This window comes from Ammodytes marinus (genome assembly GCF_949987685.1).
Source record: "Ammodytes marinus genome assembly, chromosome: 6".
Lineage (NCBI taxonomy): Eukaryota > Metazoa > Chordata > Actinopteri > Uranoscopiformes > Ammodytidae > Ammodytes > Ammodytes marinus.
Window position 1 is genome coordinate 22,952,168 of NC_137235.1, and position 17,202 is coordinate 22,969,369.

Here is a 17,202-nt window from a genome sequence, read left to right on the forward strand (position 1 = left end):
TTATTATTAAGAATGCATTTGTAAAGAGGACCAAACCCTGACGCATCAGCACTGCGCCAAAAAGGACAGCTCCATCTGCTCCAAGAACAGTCCACTCCGCACATCTGGACTACTGTCCGGATTATTCGAGACTAATTAAAAGGAAACCCATCTCTAGCGCAATCTTTATCATTGACAGGTATATAGACCGGGCTACCTGACGCATGTGGAAAGAATAAATCCGGATGTAGCCTGTGGGCATTAATTAGTGATTGGGTTTGCCCCCCTATATAAAGGAGACGCGCCCACTGCTCTGCTCACTCTCTCCATACAAGCCAAGATGAGCTACGGATCTGAAGCCCTTTCCGCGTCCTCCTACCGGAAGATTTTCGGGGATTCTCCCCGTTATTCCTCCTCTCCAGCGCGGAGTGGGATGAACACTTCCTCCTCCCGGACCGGGTACCGGTCCACCTCTGCATCCCGGAGCAACGCTTCATCCCTGGGCTCGTATAACAGAAAGTCGGGCCGCTCCTACCAGTCCATGCCACTGGACACCTTCGACCTGACCCAGAGCGGCGTGGTCAACAATGAGTTCAAAATCATCCGTACCAACGAGAAGGAGCAAATGCAGGGTCTCAACGACCGCTTTGCGATGTTCATCGACAAAGTGCGCAACTTGGAGCAGTCAAACAAAGTGCTGGAGACGGAGTTGACTACCCTGCGCCAGCGGCAGCACGAGCCGTCCCGCTTGGCCGACATCTACCAGCAAGAGATCCGCGAGCTGCGCTCCCAGCTCGAGGAACTGAACGGGGAGAAGTGCCAGCTGGTACTCGAGAGGGACAGCATCGACGACGACCTGCAGAAACTCAGGGGGAAATACGAAGACGAGTTCCGTGCCCGGGAGGAAGCGGAGGTCACCCTCAAGGCGTTCAGGAAAGACGTGGACGATGCCACCATGGTGCGCCTGGACCTGGAGAAGAAGGTGGAATCTCTGCTGGACGAGATCAACTTCCTGAGGAAGGTGCACGACGAGGAGGTGGCCGAGCTGATGGACATGATCCAGGCGTCCCAGGTGTCCGTGGAGATGGAGGTGTCCAAGCAGCCAGACCTCACCTCCGCCCTCAAGGAGATCCGAGGTCAGTACGAGTCCATGGCGTCCAAGAACCAGCAGACCGCCGAGGAGTGGTACAAGACCAAGTTCGCCGACCTGAACGAGGCGGCCACCCGGAGTAACGAGATGATCCGCTCCAGCCGGGAGGAGATGAACGAGTTCAGGAGGCAGCTGCAGTCCAAGACCATCGAGATCGAGAGTCTGAGGGGAACCAACGAGTCTCTGGAGAAGCAGCTGCACGAGATGGAGGAGAGGCACAATGCGGAGATCGGAAACTACCAGGTAAAAATCATTTTTAATGACCCGTTAACAGAGAAAATCCTTCATTTATTTTGAGTAGGCCAAAAAGTTTCATCTACATTGAAATGAAAACAATGATGTGTGTTTTTTTATTTCTCACTTAAGAAGTTAAAGTCAATAATATTATGGGGGCAGCTGTTGTCGGTCGGGCTCTGTCCGTGGTGCTGAAACTCACTCCCCTGGGACCGCGCGCTCAGCAGCTGCATCAGACAACGCCCACTTAGTGCTACTGATTTGAAATCCGTAATTTCAGACGCGTTTTGCTTTCGATTCAGGGCTCCCACCTACACATATTTTTACAGGACAAATATTCAATCCATTTCGCCTATAAACGCCTCTAATTTCCAGCTTCACGATGCGCAGAGTAACAGAAGGACAAAATGTCTTTGTTTGGGGGCACTGCGATTATACATGCAATGTGGTTAAACACGATTATTCATTCAATTTACTTTTGAATTATTTTACTTTTTATTATGTCAAATCCTGGTCTATTGTTTATTGTATTGTTTTCTTGTTGTGTGTTTCATTAGGACGGCATGGCAGAGCTTGAGAATGAGCTGAGGGCCACTAAGAGCGAGATGGCTCGCCACCTCAGGGAGTACCAGGATCTGCTGAATGTGAAGATGGCACTGGATATCGAGATAGCGGCTTACAGGTAGGGCCCTCTCTGAAAGGCAACGCCCTAATATCCCACAATAATATTGAAATTAAACAGTAAAATCGTTTTTTTGAAACACTAAAATGCAAAAAAAATTTGTTGGGAAACGTTCACTCTCCCCATTTTTTTAGGGTCTCTTATTTTGGAAAATTCACTTTTTTTCAACATTAATATGGTTCCCCGTGTGACTTAAGACTCCCCAAAAAACAAGCTTCTCCCTCTGCATCCACCTCCACCTATTAGACATCATAAGGGGAGTGTTTTAGTCAGATGATGAAAAGAGGAGATTCAGAAATGGCACTGTGAGAGTTATAAAGGGTTTTTTGGACTATACACCATGAAAACAGCTTCTAGTAGAAACCAAAATTCCAATAATTTTGAACCTGCAAATTAGCATAATATGTGCCCTTTAAGGTCTCCTTTCTGAAACCCTATACCTCCATCATCCTCTCCGCAGGAAACTTCTGGAAGGGGAGGAGACCCGCATCGGGACAGGGATCACCTATCCCGGGTCCTCCATGAGTGCTCAGAGCTACAACTACCAGCCCCGTATGTACACCAGCTCCAGCAAGGGCTCCAAGAAGGACGAGGACCAGCAGCAGCAGAGCAAGACCGGGGGCAAGGTCTCCCAGCGTGAGGTTTACGAGGAAACGGTGGTCACCACCACCAAGAAGATGGAGAAGCAGCCAGACCCCAGCGATATTCCTATCAATCAGAAAAACTAAGTGTTTCTGACCACCCCCAAAGCTTCCCTTTACCCTGCAAATCCATACCCATCCTAAAACAACCCATGAGCCTTTAAGCACTTGTGGATGATAGCTTTTTATCATAAGCTTAGAAAGATTGTGTTGGTTTCCTATCTGAAATACTGCTTGTTGGATGTCCACAAGTGCGTAGAGTGCTGGAATCTAGGTCTTTGTTTTCGGTTGATTCATTCTTCCCTGTCCCTCCTTTTATCCCCCACTTTTGTCCCCCCAAAGGAAATCCGTTATAGTGCTACTGTAATCATCACTCTATCTATACATACCCACAGTACATCTGTTTTCTGTCTTTCTACCACACTACTTCAAACCCGTAACAAGCACAAAGGTAGTATCTCTACAGAAGTATGGTCTTTCTTGATAGAACATTCAACTGGCCTTTCGCATTTTGGGCTAATGTTACATCAATATGTGAGACTGAAGCACAGTAGCACACAAATCTGGTTATTCACTACTACCACAAGCTGTGAGCAACTCTCAACACATTCCAATGTGGAAGCATGTGTGTGCGCGAGCATTATTGTGCACACCTGAAAGGGACAAACCATTCAAAACACATCCGCTAGTGTCGCATACTCTTTCTGAATCCACTTATACACTCACATAAAGTTCCTGATATTACAATGATAGTTAAGTAAGAAAGTACACACTCTACAGTTATAGGAAACCATCCAAAATAAACTACAATCTAGACAGAGAAATTATTTGAGTCTCTTTACCAAGAGTTTGAAAGCAAACTGTCTGCTTGAATCTCTTCTTGCACAATTTTTGTGATCCAACAAAAATTGGAGCATTGGTGGTTGGACTGTGGTCCAGTCAGCCCTGCATGACAACAGGACCAACGTCCTCACTTCCCTTATTAAATTCTCAAAAGCGAAACACTGTGGCTATTGAAACGACATTTGAAGCAATCAAAAAAACAAACATATTAATCGAGAATAACCTGCATGGTGTATGTAGATATCATGCTTGCATGAAATCCATTAGCCCATCGCTTGTTCAACACGATTTGGAGTTAGAAGGTCGGCTTGCGCCTTCCTTTTCACCATATACCGTGCTGAGCAATTTCGCGCATAACACTCATTCATAAATTTGATAGACACGTGCTTGTTAGCTTGTAGGCTGGATTGAGACTACTATTGTAACGCACACTGTAGGACATGACTTAGGTGGGCCATTACTGATGCGGTAATGATGAACAGCTTGCACAATGCGAATTGGAGGATACAGGGAAAAGTTAAGCAAAGATGCCGTAGAGGAGGCGAAATGCAGCTCATAATGTCAAAAAGAGGAGGTGATATTTCTCCTGATTCACTCCAGTGAATTATAGACTGGAAAGTAAATTACACTTCAGCACAAATGTAGGAGAATCTATATGATCGGTGGTGAACGGTGTACATATTTAACACCATTTCCCACAGGGCCATCGATGACCCTTGAAGCACATTTGAGCCCCAGAATCCACACCATAACACCCAGCCAGATGCCATCACACACACACAACAACATGCATCACAAAGTCCGTCAGAACATGCCAGAGCACGACGTGCTTGAAACAACTTTACCTCTTTGTTTATAACTGTGGCCATGACTGAATACATGTCTGTTGTAGTACGACCTCACCACTATTTATCCTTCAGTATGAGAGACTTGCAGCCTGTTTTCCTGCCTGTGCACTGCCAACTTTAACACATCAATCTTATGCTACTACTGCTGCTGGGCATGGCACTTCATGCCCTGACAAACTGCACTCACAATTAATACTGATTGTATGGCAGATAGTTCTGGATTGGGTTCCTGTTGGTCTACTTGAGGCTTGTGATGAGTATCTTAGTACTGTAGCGAGTGTAGTGTGTGTTCTCTACACAGTGGCCTATCATAACTGGAACTATTTTAGGAAGGCAGCAAATCGGAAAGTAGACAATTTACCTGTGGAGTACTGAACAGAAGGCAAAATCTCAGATGGACAAGAACTTCTAGATATTAAGCATTTTATAGGACACGCCTTTAACAATGGATGAATGGTTAATGGTTGCAAATGTCAAGCCTTTATCTTTACAGCACTGCCAAAACCTTTTTCTGCGTGCACACGCAACAAGCACCACCACTTCATGGTGAAAAGCATATCACGTATCTTCTGCCAATTCAGCAGTCACAAATCCAAAACCAAAAGCCAACATTTAGCCATAGAACAAAATACTGTAGGATGTAAAATGCCTTAAAACACCAGCAGCTTTATTCTGGCAATGTGTGTGATGTGTGAGATTCTATCCAGTGGCGTGTTTAAACATTATTATCTCTTTATTAGCGTTTAATATTAGAGCAACACAAGCTACAGAAGCATAGAAATTGAATGTAGTTGACATGCTATTCGCTTATATACTATGTATTGCTGTATGACACCATATCAATAAAGACTTGACATTATGAACATGATTTCATTGTATTTATTTCATATCCACATCATGTATTTTAGGCAAAGTAGCCGTAGTGGAAAGTGTAGAACAACATATGTTGGGCTCACACATAGTCTAACCTGTGCCTGTTAGTACAGGCATTTTGTGAGAAAATAGGGGTGGACCTTTAAAAAATTGCAACAGAAACCATTCCAACTGTTTTTGACTTATGAATATGTAATGAATAACATACTAAAAGTCTTAAGGAATCCATGTGGTGGAAAGTTATTTTCTAAGGGTTTTCTTAATCATACCTTTATGCCAATTTTAGGCTACCTAAAGTACTGTTTTATGCTAGAGGGGATATGTGCCAAATTGTTAACCTTTTCAGAAAAGCATGAAACTTGGTACACTTATACAGTTTGGGGCCCTGAAAATGTTCAGATATTTAGCCATTGCAAAATCGAATCATGGTTGCCGTGGCGACCATTTTACTTTCCGCCATAGCCTAATTATGCATTTTCCATCATAACTCCTGAACCAAACATAATAACACATAACTAGTGATGTCTAACCCTATGTTTTCATGGTCAGGGATTTCAATGATACCACATACAACATCAGAAACAGTGAAGGTCAGTAGTTAAGGGTGAATCCAATGTTTTTCCGAAAATTAAAGCCCAATATCTGAAAACCTTGCTGTGTCTATATAACTGGGGCCTATGTTGCATAAACATTGTGTAGAGTTTGATGAGTTTTAATTTTGTTAATTTAGGCTTAAAAGTCTGTAAAACAGTATGAAAAACCCACAATTTCCAATTGTGGCCCGTGTTAAAAAAAAGTTTTTAGACATACATTCCTTTCTGATATCCACACAAATAGTTCAGTACTGTCCAGATCAACCTACAAATTTGTTTAAAAAGATATATGGTGTTGGATGCAGTGCATATGCAAATAAATTATTAACTATTAGGTCATTATATTAATTTGATTTAATTTTATTGCCATCACTTTATGAAAAGTTTTCCAGATCCTAAAAAAACAATGTCAAGTTGTTTTTTGGTAATTTTTGCCATTATTGGTTAGAGAGAGAGATCAGAACCACATGACCCGACAGCAGACCTGGAACTCATATGGAAAACAGCCATCCTGTTTGTCTCACAAAGGCCAGCATGGTCTAGTATGATGCACAGCATGGCAATCACTCGGGGAAAACATCCTTTGTGTTTACCCCATCGGTCGATATGAGACATAGTGACACCAAGTGCATCTACTCCACATGTAAGTGCCTATGTGAACATGCCCACTGCCACAATTCCACCCCAATCATCACATTCAATCAACCACTGGTGGAAGGCCTTTCTTATGAACGAAACTGAGCCAGAGGTTATTGACTTGGGGGCTTCCACACCGATATTTGTTTTTTGGGGTCCATTGGGCATGTTATGGCTGGTGCTGGGAAGAGGAAGTGATGGAGACTTTCTATGCAGCCAATGCCGTTGTGCAAATTATGACAGGGAAGAGGATAAGATTGACTTTGCATTGATGGAGTCCTCAATGGCCTGATTCTGTCTGATGCACTTGCTGTGACTCCCCTTCAGCTGTAAGGAGATACAAAATATTGTTATGCAGAGATGTCATCAGCGGATGATACCTGCTGGAGATATATTAAAAGACTCTGGCAATCTATGCAAAGCTGATGTCTGCAGATAAGTCTTGCCATTCTGATGTGAATCTCAGAATAAGATGACTTCTCAAAGGAGTTACTGACATTATATTTCCATAATGTGTTTTAGAAAGAAAAATATTTACTGCTTTTGTGGTGAAACAACCACTAAAACATTGCATGGGCTCTCCTTGAGTTCCTTTGCAAGTGTCGGCGCGACACCAGTTTATAAACGCTGCCAGCCTCTTTTCTTTTTTTCTATTCTACATACTACATTTGGCAATGGCTTGAATGTAAGCAACATTCATTTATATGAGAAAGTTACGCACTATAGCTTTAATGATGACAAGTCAGAGTGATTTGTAATAGGATGCACAAGAGATTATTATCTTATTTCTGCAGTATTGTACGCGCACATGATTATAACATGCTTATCAACAGATCAATCTATAGTTCCTACTGTGATAACCGTATGGATTTCGATTTAGTACATATGAGTTTCCTATCTATTGCACACATAAAGATTCGGCATGTGAATAAAGCCGTCGCTATTACTTATAAAATGTATCTATTAGCCTGTAAGGTTCAATGTTAAGTGCCAATATAGTAAGACAAATATATTCTTCTAGCATGTTCTCAGGCCTGAGATAAATCATTTTATTGTTGCAAAAGTAAATATTGCTTTGGACCAACGCAGGCCTCAAAGCAATGTCACCTTGACCCCTTACTTGGACATATCTGTGTCTTCGAAGGGCCACAGTGTAAATGTGTATTACAGAGATATGATGGATTACCTGCTCCTGTATTGTATGTTGATCTTTGAACCCCACAGTCTGTTTACACACACACACACACACACACACACACACACACACACACACACACACACACACACACACACACACACACACACACACACATATGCAGTCCTAACCTTGGGATGAATTGTCTCTTATTAGCACATCTCTCCTCGCCCACCAACTGGGTGGGACAGCCCCAGTGCTGGGTGTGCATGTGTGTGACGCAGGTTGCAGTTCGTCAAAGATTTATACCCCTGCAATGCTGCTGAGAAGAAGGTGTGGTGAGAGCCATCCAGTGAAATGCCACTGTAGAAGCCCTGTTATGAAACAGTCCTCCCTCTTCCAACTAAAAGAGCTCTTCAACTTTCTATTTTCGGTCTCACCTTAGCCACTCTGCCCCTTCTTCATAACCATAGAGAAACATGAGGGTAATATAGGCTATACAAAACCCATGCAAAACATTGATCACTGCTACCATGTGAAGTAATGCCTTCTAGGAGGGATGTATTTCAAATGTATAGCCGCTAAAAAGCTATCAGAGGATTTTTAATCTTCAGTCCCACTGCAATCAACATATATTGTAGTTGGTTTATTCCTCAAGTGTGTCATTCAATAATCATTGCACACACAAGCTTATCGGAAAACACTGTATTTATTAAAATGTTTTGCTGGAATATACAGAGTTAGAAAAAACAGACCCTTACATAGATAACAATATTACATGTATTCTCTATTGATTTCTCACTTCTCCTTATATTACTGTAACTACAACCTTTTCGCTTCTTTTTATATTACTTTAAAAAGCTTTAAGGTTGGAAAAAAACACCTAATTACACACTGGCACAGTATCACATGTACATGTATAGCATGGCTTTGCTTTAGCTCTTCCTCCAAGCTCCGGTAAGATTGCAATGAGTGGCATATTCAAAGTAAAGCCAAGAGTTCATGTTTTTTTATGACAATAAACCGAATGGAAATATAATCCAAGCATCGTTTTACAATTTTTCTCGCCTGATATATCTGGACATATACTGAAATTCTGGGATCAAATTAAAACCAATTTAAATTCTGTAGAGGCTGCAGCCTTCATGAACAAGAAGCTATTACTTACCGTAAGATGGCCTCAGCCACCACTGCCTCAAATCTTTCCACAATATCAAGTGATGAGGTCAAGATGTATGTAGGTATTTATTCTACGGCACTTATCCTTATTCTTCTGCGTCTTCCAACAGGTGCATTTCCCCAGGACACCCACTATAAAAAGCACATATGGCTGTGTTTGTCCATTCTGTGCTACTGTAGAAACATGGCGGTGCAACATGGCAGCCTGCGTGTAGGGTGACCCGCTCCTATGTAGATATGAAAACACTCATTCTAAGGAAACTGAAGATACAATAGCTTTGATTTTCAAGTGAATATACACACTGCACCTTTTATACTGTACATATTATCCGTATGTGAACACTCCTCACCGACTGTTGCATTTGTTCCTTGTCATGCCTTCACCTTTGCTCCTTTGAGGGATGAAGGGGACTGTGTTGAGAGAGAAGCATGTTTTATGTTCTGTCTGGTAATAAGTGTCTGTGTGAGGCTTTGATGGTGGTGGAAATGTGAATCAGGCACGAGGCGGCGAGGTGGCCACGGCTGTAAATTTACCCTGTTTGTCAGCGTCTGCAGATCAAAGCAATTACTCTTCGGTCGACCGACGCATCGACTCTGCACACTCGTTAAAATGCGAATGTGTGTGACCTTGCACATCCACAAAGGCCGGAAACCAAAAATAAAAGGGCAGTAAGTTGCTTCTCCCTGAACGGCAGTCACATTCTTGTTTGAATATGTGTCCAAGCTTCTTTGAGTCTTATAGCCACTAGTGTTCAGACAGAAGATGAGGTCTAAAAGATGGGGGAAACAGATCTTAATACCTATTACACACATTTTCCCTGGATGGTGTGAATTGAGGTTTAGCGTCCACATGAGTTGCAACATTTTCTCAGCCTGAGCAAAAAAATTCATGCCTTTCTTTGGGCTTGATGAGTCGTATTCATAAATGTATAAAAAAAGGGAGAGAGGCTGGAGGACTATTACATAAAGTTGGTTTATAAGTCACTTCTAGCTTGCTAACAGCTAGCTTGCTTACAGCACATTTGCCGTTTGGGGTGAAAAGACTGAATATCAGAAATAACAAAACGTAAACATGACTTTCTGGACATACCTTTAAAGGTATGGGAAGGGAGTTTTTTTTTCTTCGTTTTAAGTGGAATTGCAAAAAAGTATACCTTCCAACAACTCCATAATAGTCTTTTTTCATGTTGTGAGTTGCTCGCTAGCATAGGCGTCTCGCTTACAATATATCAAATAATTTTTTGTCATCCGTTTCTGGTGGTCAGTAAAAAATTGTGTACGCTAATGGTTCATTAAAGCTATGGTGCGTAACTTCTGTTGCCCCAATGAGGAATTACAACAACACTGTTGGGACATACAGGAGGCAAGCATTCGGTAATCGTGCATGGATTTTATACCTTCTGCTGTATGACCAAGTTTCTTCTAAGCAGAATCAACAACTTAAACATCTCTTGGGTGCTTCTTGGGATTTTTCTGAGCTCCTGCGCTAGTGTCGGAGGGTGACACTACTTTTTAAACGCTGCCCTTCAGAGATACAGAGAGAGTTTAGTGGAGCTGATAGGCTAAATAAACTTCATGTCAACTTGTTAGGCGATGGCTTGAATGTAACCAACATTCATTTATATGAAAAAGTTACAGACTATAGCTTTAAACTGGTGTCAGTTTTGTGTACATTTGTAAACATGGCTAGCTGTTGTCGCGCCCCTGCTTCCACTCTGACTAAGCACGTCAGGTAGGTTGCCAAGAAATAAATATGATTTCGAACAAGCTGCAGACGGTTTCCAATGCATTGTCGGTTTGAATCATTCTACCATTTGACTCTATAGCAGATGGCTATGCATATTTTACTCTTTGCATGTGTAAGCAAAGTGTTAATTTATTAGTTGATGATGCTGTTGCCTTGGATGCTGTTGCTTTTAGCCTGCAGAGAGCTTCAGCAGCCATGGGGGATTTACAGCACTCGACAGATTTCCCTCTCTTTCAGACAGACAAACAGGTTTCATGAGAGGCAAATAAACATATAGATGCCCATCAGCAAGTCAAACAAAAAAACAAACAAAGAGCAAACATTATGGTGAGCAGATTTGTCACATTTAAGATAATGGCACTCTGAGGTAGATGTTATATCGAATGTGGCTAATACAGTCATATGAAAAAGTTTGGGAACCCCTCTCAGCCGGCATTATAATTGACTCTGCTTTCACAAAAAAAATGTAAAAGTGGTATGTCTTTAATTTACCAGGAACAGCTAAGTACTGGGATGTTTTCCAAACAAAGATTTTTTGAAAAGCAGTATTTGGTTGTATGAAATAAAATAAAATGTGAAAAACTGGCTGTGCAAAAATATGGGTACCCTTGTGGTTTTGTTGATTTTAATGCCTGTAACAGCATGTAAAACTGATGACTTTAAACACAAAGTTGGTTGGATTATGTTGTTAAGCCTTGAACCTCATATAATTGTCTGTTTAATCATGATAAAATGTATTTTAGGTGCCTAAATGCAAGTTGCACTTCTCTTTGACTCTCTGCTGAAGTGAGACAGAATGGGATCATCAAAACAGCTCCCAAAAGATCTTAAAAACAAAGATTGTTCATTGTCATGGTTTAGGGGAAGGCTACAAGAAGCTTTCCCAAAGGTTTCAATTGTCAATTTCGACTGTAGGGAACGTTGTCAGGAAATGGAAGGACACAGGCATAGTGGCAGTTAAACCCAGGCATGGCAGACCAAGAAAAAAACAGGAGCGGCATAGGTGGAGGATTGTGAGAATGGTTGCACACAACCCACAGATCACCTCCAAAGACCTGCAAGAACATCTGGCTGCAGATGGTGCATCTGTACATCGTTCAACAATTCAGCGCAATTTGCACCAAAACATCTGCTTTTTATAAAGACCAAATAACTTAATTTTTGTCTCATCAGTCCAAAGCATTTTCTTCCAATATGAAGCTGGCTTGTCTAAATGAGCTTTTGCATACTCCATGCAACTGTATCTGTGGCGTGGGCGCAGAAAGGGCTTCCTTCTCATCACCCGGCCATACAGATGTTTTGGTGCAAATTGCACTGAATTGTAGAACCATGTACAGATACACAATCTGCAGCCAGATGTTCTTGCAAGTCTTTGGAGGTGATCTTTGGGTTGTGTGCAACCATTCTCACAATCCGCCGCATATGCCGCTCTTGTACTTTTCTTGGTCTGCTAGACCTGGGTTTAACTGCAACTGTGCCTGTGTCCTTCCATTCCCTGACAACGTTCCTTACAGTAGAAATTGACAGTTGAAACCTTTGGGAAAGTTTCTTGTAGCCTTCCCCTAAACCATGACAATGAATAATCTTTGTTTTTAAGATCTTTTGGGAGCTGTTTTGATGATCCCATTCTGTCTCACTTCAGCAGAGAGTCAAAGAGAAGTGCAACTTGCATTTAGGCACCTAAAATACATTTTCTCATGATTAAACAGACAATTCTATGAGGTTCAAGGCTTAACAACATAATCCAACCAACTTTGTGTTTAAAATCATCAGTTTTACATGCTGTTACAGGCATTAAAATCAACAAAACCACAAGGGTACCCATATTTTTGCACAGACAGTTTTTCACATTTTATTTTATTTCATACAACCAAATACTGCTTTTCAAAAAATCTTTGTTTGGGAAACATCCCAGTACTTAGCTGTTCCTGGTAAATTAAAGACATACCACTTTTATATTTTTTTTTGTGAAAGCAGAGTCAATTATAATGCCGGCTGAGAGGGGTTCCCAAACTTTTTCATATGATTGTACCTGTGGAGGCAACTACAAATCCTTTGTTGAAAATGAGCTTGTTGGGGGAAATAACTGTGCTAAATGGGGTATTTAGCATTTTGTTACCAATTCAGTCTGTTTCCTTGCTTGGCACAAAGTGCTGAATCATTTTGAGGTAGGCCATGTGTGTGACGTGGCTCCCTTTCTTTTAACCAAGCCATCACTGTGTTTTTTCCACTGGCTCTAATAATAGCAGAGACAGAGCGGGCAGAGCCAGACATGCAGACAGACCCAATGAGGGAAAATGTTTTTCCCTGAACAAAGGGAAAGGTCACAGTCCTATTCTTGACCCCCGTCTAAGCCTCTGAGAGGATGGATTGAGTGGTATTGGGAGCATTCAAACGGAGATATACAATTAAATTAGCTGTATTCAGAAATTGGAAGGGGCACAGCCACTCTTGTTTTTCAAAGATTTCCCATATTGTAGATAACTAGATTTAGTTGGAAAGATTTGATTTGTAGAGCAAAGGTTAACTGACTCAAGACTTAATCTAGAATAGATGTGCACACTTGAAAAAAAAAATGCTCTCTTGTCCAAAGATCATTTAAAAACAATAAATGATATACGTATTTCACATTTCTATTTTGACAAATTCCTGGCAAAATGAGTAATTGCAAGGGAACACAAAGACTTCATATGAATGAAGCCTTTACATCTTTTAAGCAATATAAATGTGAATTTACTTACTTGTCAGTATAGGAACAAAGCTCTACATTATGCAGTAATACCCCTGTAACTACCACATGTGATATAAAAGAAAAGACAATAAACCGACTTTCAAAACTATTTTGCGATTGCCGTTTGCAACTTACTTACCTTCCAAGTGTTTCACTTCACAGTTAACAGTGTAGCAGAGAACATACAGACCAAAGCACATCACACCAGGACTATCTGGGGTTGAATCTCATTATTTATTCAGGTGAGTGACTTATCACTTCCTGAAGTGATTAAACAGATATATAAAGACTCACTGTTATACAGGGAAATGTGTGAAGAAATGTTGAAAGGTATAGGTATTTTTAGATTTCAGCTCACTCACTGCATCAAAGGCTGGAGAAGGAGGAAGATACATTGAGAAACTGATATATGAATGCTGCACTATAGAGGCACAGAGTGTCACTGTGGAGATAGATCTGGTAATAAATGCAAATGCGTCTCATACTATTTCAAACATCTAGGGAATATTTTGGAAAACTGGAGATTTTATCTCACATCCTTCTTTTAGCACTCTGCCAGAAGCCAGTCTGCAGATAGAATAGCAAACCTATCTTGATTCAGTTCTGATATTTCCCAGAGCATCAGCAGTCATAAATTAAGTTTTCTTTTTTAGTTTCCTAGCATGTTTTCCTCCGATATGTGATAATAATGATAATATCAATAATAATAACCTTATTTGTATATCACCTTTAAAAACAATAGCTAACACATTGCTTTGACAGAGGAAACAATATACAAATTAAATAGATATATACACATCAAATCCATACACATACCCATATATACACATGGAATAGTGAAGAGGGGAAGATGGAGCAGAGACATTTAATACAATATATATATTAACTTAAAAAAATAACAGGTGATGGGGCAAAAAGACAATGAGAAAGACGATTATAAAAAATACTGTGCATTGTACTTCCCTGAAATAAGTCAATGTAACTTATGGGCAACAGTTACTGTTTATTTAAACTTTGCAAAGATGGAGTCACTTACTGGATGAAGTGCTGCTCGGTCGTTACTCAGTTGGGACTCATTATTTTAGCAGAGGCCATGGAGGGTGCATGATTGCAGCAAAACAAGTCCAACCTACGGGGATGTGTCCCTAAAGTAACCTATTGCTGCAGTGTGTGACTGGTGAAAGTATTAACAGATGCAAACTGGAATCATCCTCATGTTACAATTTCAGAAATGTTCTATCGTAATCAAATTGGCAGTGTCTGTTCCAGGTTGGGTTTTTGACATCTATATTCTTCTATAATAAAGTGCATTTCATTTTCTAGACCAATGAGTGTGTATTAAGATAAACACAGCGTACCGACCCTTCAAAATGTTTTCCCTCTGCTCCTCTGGGGGGGTGAGAGTGTGTGCCGCTGATGTCTAATCTATAATGGAGCAGCTGAGTCCATCCAGGGCTTTTTTATTTAACATTCAGCCCGCAGACCATGACACAGCATTTTGGGGGAGAGACAGCAAAGTGGAAATTGAAATGATAATAATGTAACAAAACCTTAGCTCCACCTGCATTTGTTATATATGCAGCTGTGAGAAGAGTAGTGAGCGTGTCAAATTGAATGATAAATGATCACGAGCTCCTAGCTTTAAATAGACCGATGCCTATGATGATGCCTGTTTTAGATGATTCTGTTTCATCAATTTGGCGCTAAGATTTCCCCCTTTTTTTAGCATATAATAAGGCTGCAATGACATAGTTATAAGATTATATGAAGGAAAAGCTCCTTGTCATGATTGTATTCCTGTGTCTTTGTTCTTGTTCCTCAGTGGTTAAATATTTAAATTTGTATCATCACTTCATAACTGCTTTTGAATACCTTCTGCTGGAGAGCTGGTGCAGAGATGTTGCGGTGATACATACAGTCTATATCAATTTTCCCACCAAAAAACCACCCGCTCTGATATGATCAAGTAAAACATTTATTAAGTATTTTATTATTAGCCACTGCTTTTGCTTAATTAGGTCCTGTCATTTTGACCATTAATTTCCTCTCCTGGAAAAAGGTCACAGAGAGTCATTCTGCTATCATTAATCTTCAGGCCCTCGGGACTTCAATTTAAGCAATGCACCTTTACAATGACATGTATGTATATTTTTATTTTGAGCCATCAGCAACATCTGTTCTCAATTAAGAGTAACCAGCAATGCAGGCCATGTATTGGTATAGGCCTATGGTTGAGTCGACTTTGCCCCATGTTATCAACTGATCTGCTCCAGTTAGAGCTGTTTTCCTGGTCATTTCCCTGATGAACCCAGAATCACACTACAGAATGCACACTCCAATTAAAACATAATTTGACCTTGATGGGAAAGGGTCACCTTGGACTGTCAGCAGGCATTAGCTTAGCTTGTAGCATGCTTGGAATGGGGTTCATCGTTCTCCATGTTGGAGCTGGTGTAATTATGACACATTCTGGAATCAAATGAGCTGTTCATAAAATAAATATTTCAAAAATTAGTGTAGTTTGCAATAGTCAGTCAGTCGGTGCAGCCAGAAAGTGTATCATGTTAAAATAAAAAAAGCTGAAATGATTGCCTTTATCTATTATTGCCTTATGATTCTCAGACCGGAGGTTCTACTTTAGTTTGCTCTCTTTTAGTTCCAAGTCTCCTTGTTTCTTCTTAAAAAATCAATAATTCTAAATGTTGAGCAGGTTTTAACTGAGGCTGTGTTGTAATGAACCAAGTTCAAAGTCCCAGAACTGCTCCTCTTCCAGGAATGTGGAACACCTGTTAAGCCTAACCCTTATTACTTATCTCAAAAACAGCAAGCTGCACTCTGTCCTTATGTTTTTCCATGTTCCCTCCCCTTTAGATCCGTAGTTTGACTCCGACACTTGCTGGCACTGAGAGGTGAAATGGCGCGGAGAGGATTTCAACTGAATCGGGAAAACATTTCTTGTTCCATCTGTCTGGATCTACTGAAGGATCCAATGACTGTTCCCTGTGGACACAGCTACTGCATGAACTGTATTAAAACCCACTGGGAGGAAGAGGTTTGGAACCAAACCTACAGCTGCCCTCAGTGTAGGCACACCTTTGCCTGGAGGCCTGTCCTGGTGAAAAACACCATGTTAGCAAATTTAGTGGAGGAGCTGAAGAAGACTGGACTCCAAGCTGCTCCTGCTGATCACTGCCATGCTGGACCTGAAGATGTGGCCTGTGACGTCTGTACTGGGAGAAAACTGAAAGCCCACAAGTCCTGTCTGGTTTGTGGGGCCTCTTACTGTGAGAAACACCTTCAGCCTCATTACGACGCGGCTCCATTAAAGAAACACGAGCTGGTGGAGCCCTCCGAGAAGCTCCAGGAGAACATCTGCTCTCGTCATCATGAGGTGATGAAAATCTTCTGCCGTACTGATCGGCAGAGTATCTGTTATCTCTGTCTAATGGATGAACATAGAGGCCACGACACAGTGTTAGCTGCAGCAGAAATCGCAGAGAGGCGGGGGAAGCTCGAGCTGAGTCGAATAAACTTCCGGCAGAGAATCCAGGACACAGAGAAAGATGTGAAGCTGCTTCAACAGGAGGTGGAGGCTATCAATGGATCTGCTGATAAAGCCGTGGAGCACAGTGAGAAGACCTTCACTGAGCTGATCCATCTCCTCCAGAAAAGAAGCTCTGACGTGAAGCAGAGGCTTAGATCCCAGCAGAACACTGAAGTGAGTCGAGTAAAAGAGCGTCAGGAGAAGCTGGAGCAGGAGATTGCCGAGCTGAAGAGGAAAGACGCTGAGCTGAGGCAGCTGGAGGATCACAACCAGTTTCTACTAGTGGTGGGCCGATAACGGCGTTAACGTGCTGCGTTAACGCCAGACTCTTATCGGCGATAAAAAAAAATATCGCCGTTAATCTCTTGTTCCTCTTATTTTAGCGCG

General features: G+C 41.4%; 1 protein-coding gene across 1 annotated transcript; it reads left to right on the forward strand.

Moving 5' to 3' along the window:
- Window positions 1–319: 319 nt before the first annotated feature.
- Window positions 320–2,773, forward strand: inab (internexin neuronal intermediate filament protein, alpha b; the record flags this gene model as incomplete). The annotated part of the gene is made up of 3 exons (XM_080029549.1): window positions 320–1,372; window positions 1,921–2,045; window positions 2,506–2,773. The coding sequence occupies 3 exons, from the start codon at window positions 320–322 to the stop codon at window positions 2,771–2,773; spliced, it is 1,446 nt and encodes a 481-aa protein (XP_079885675.1).
- Between the last annotated feature and the right edge of the window lie 14,429 nt (window positions 2,774–17,202).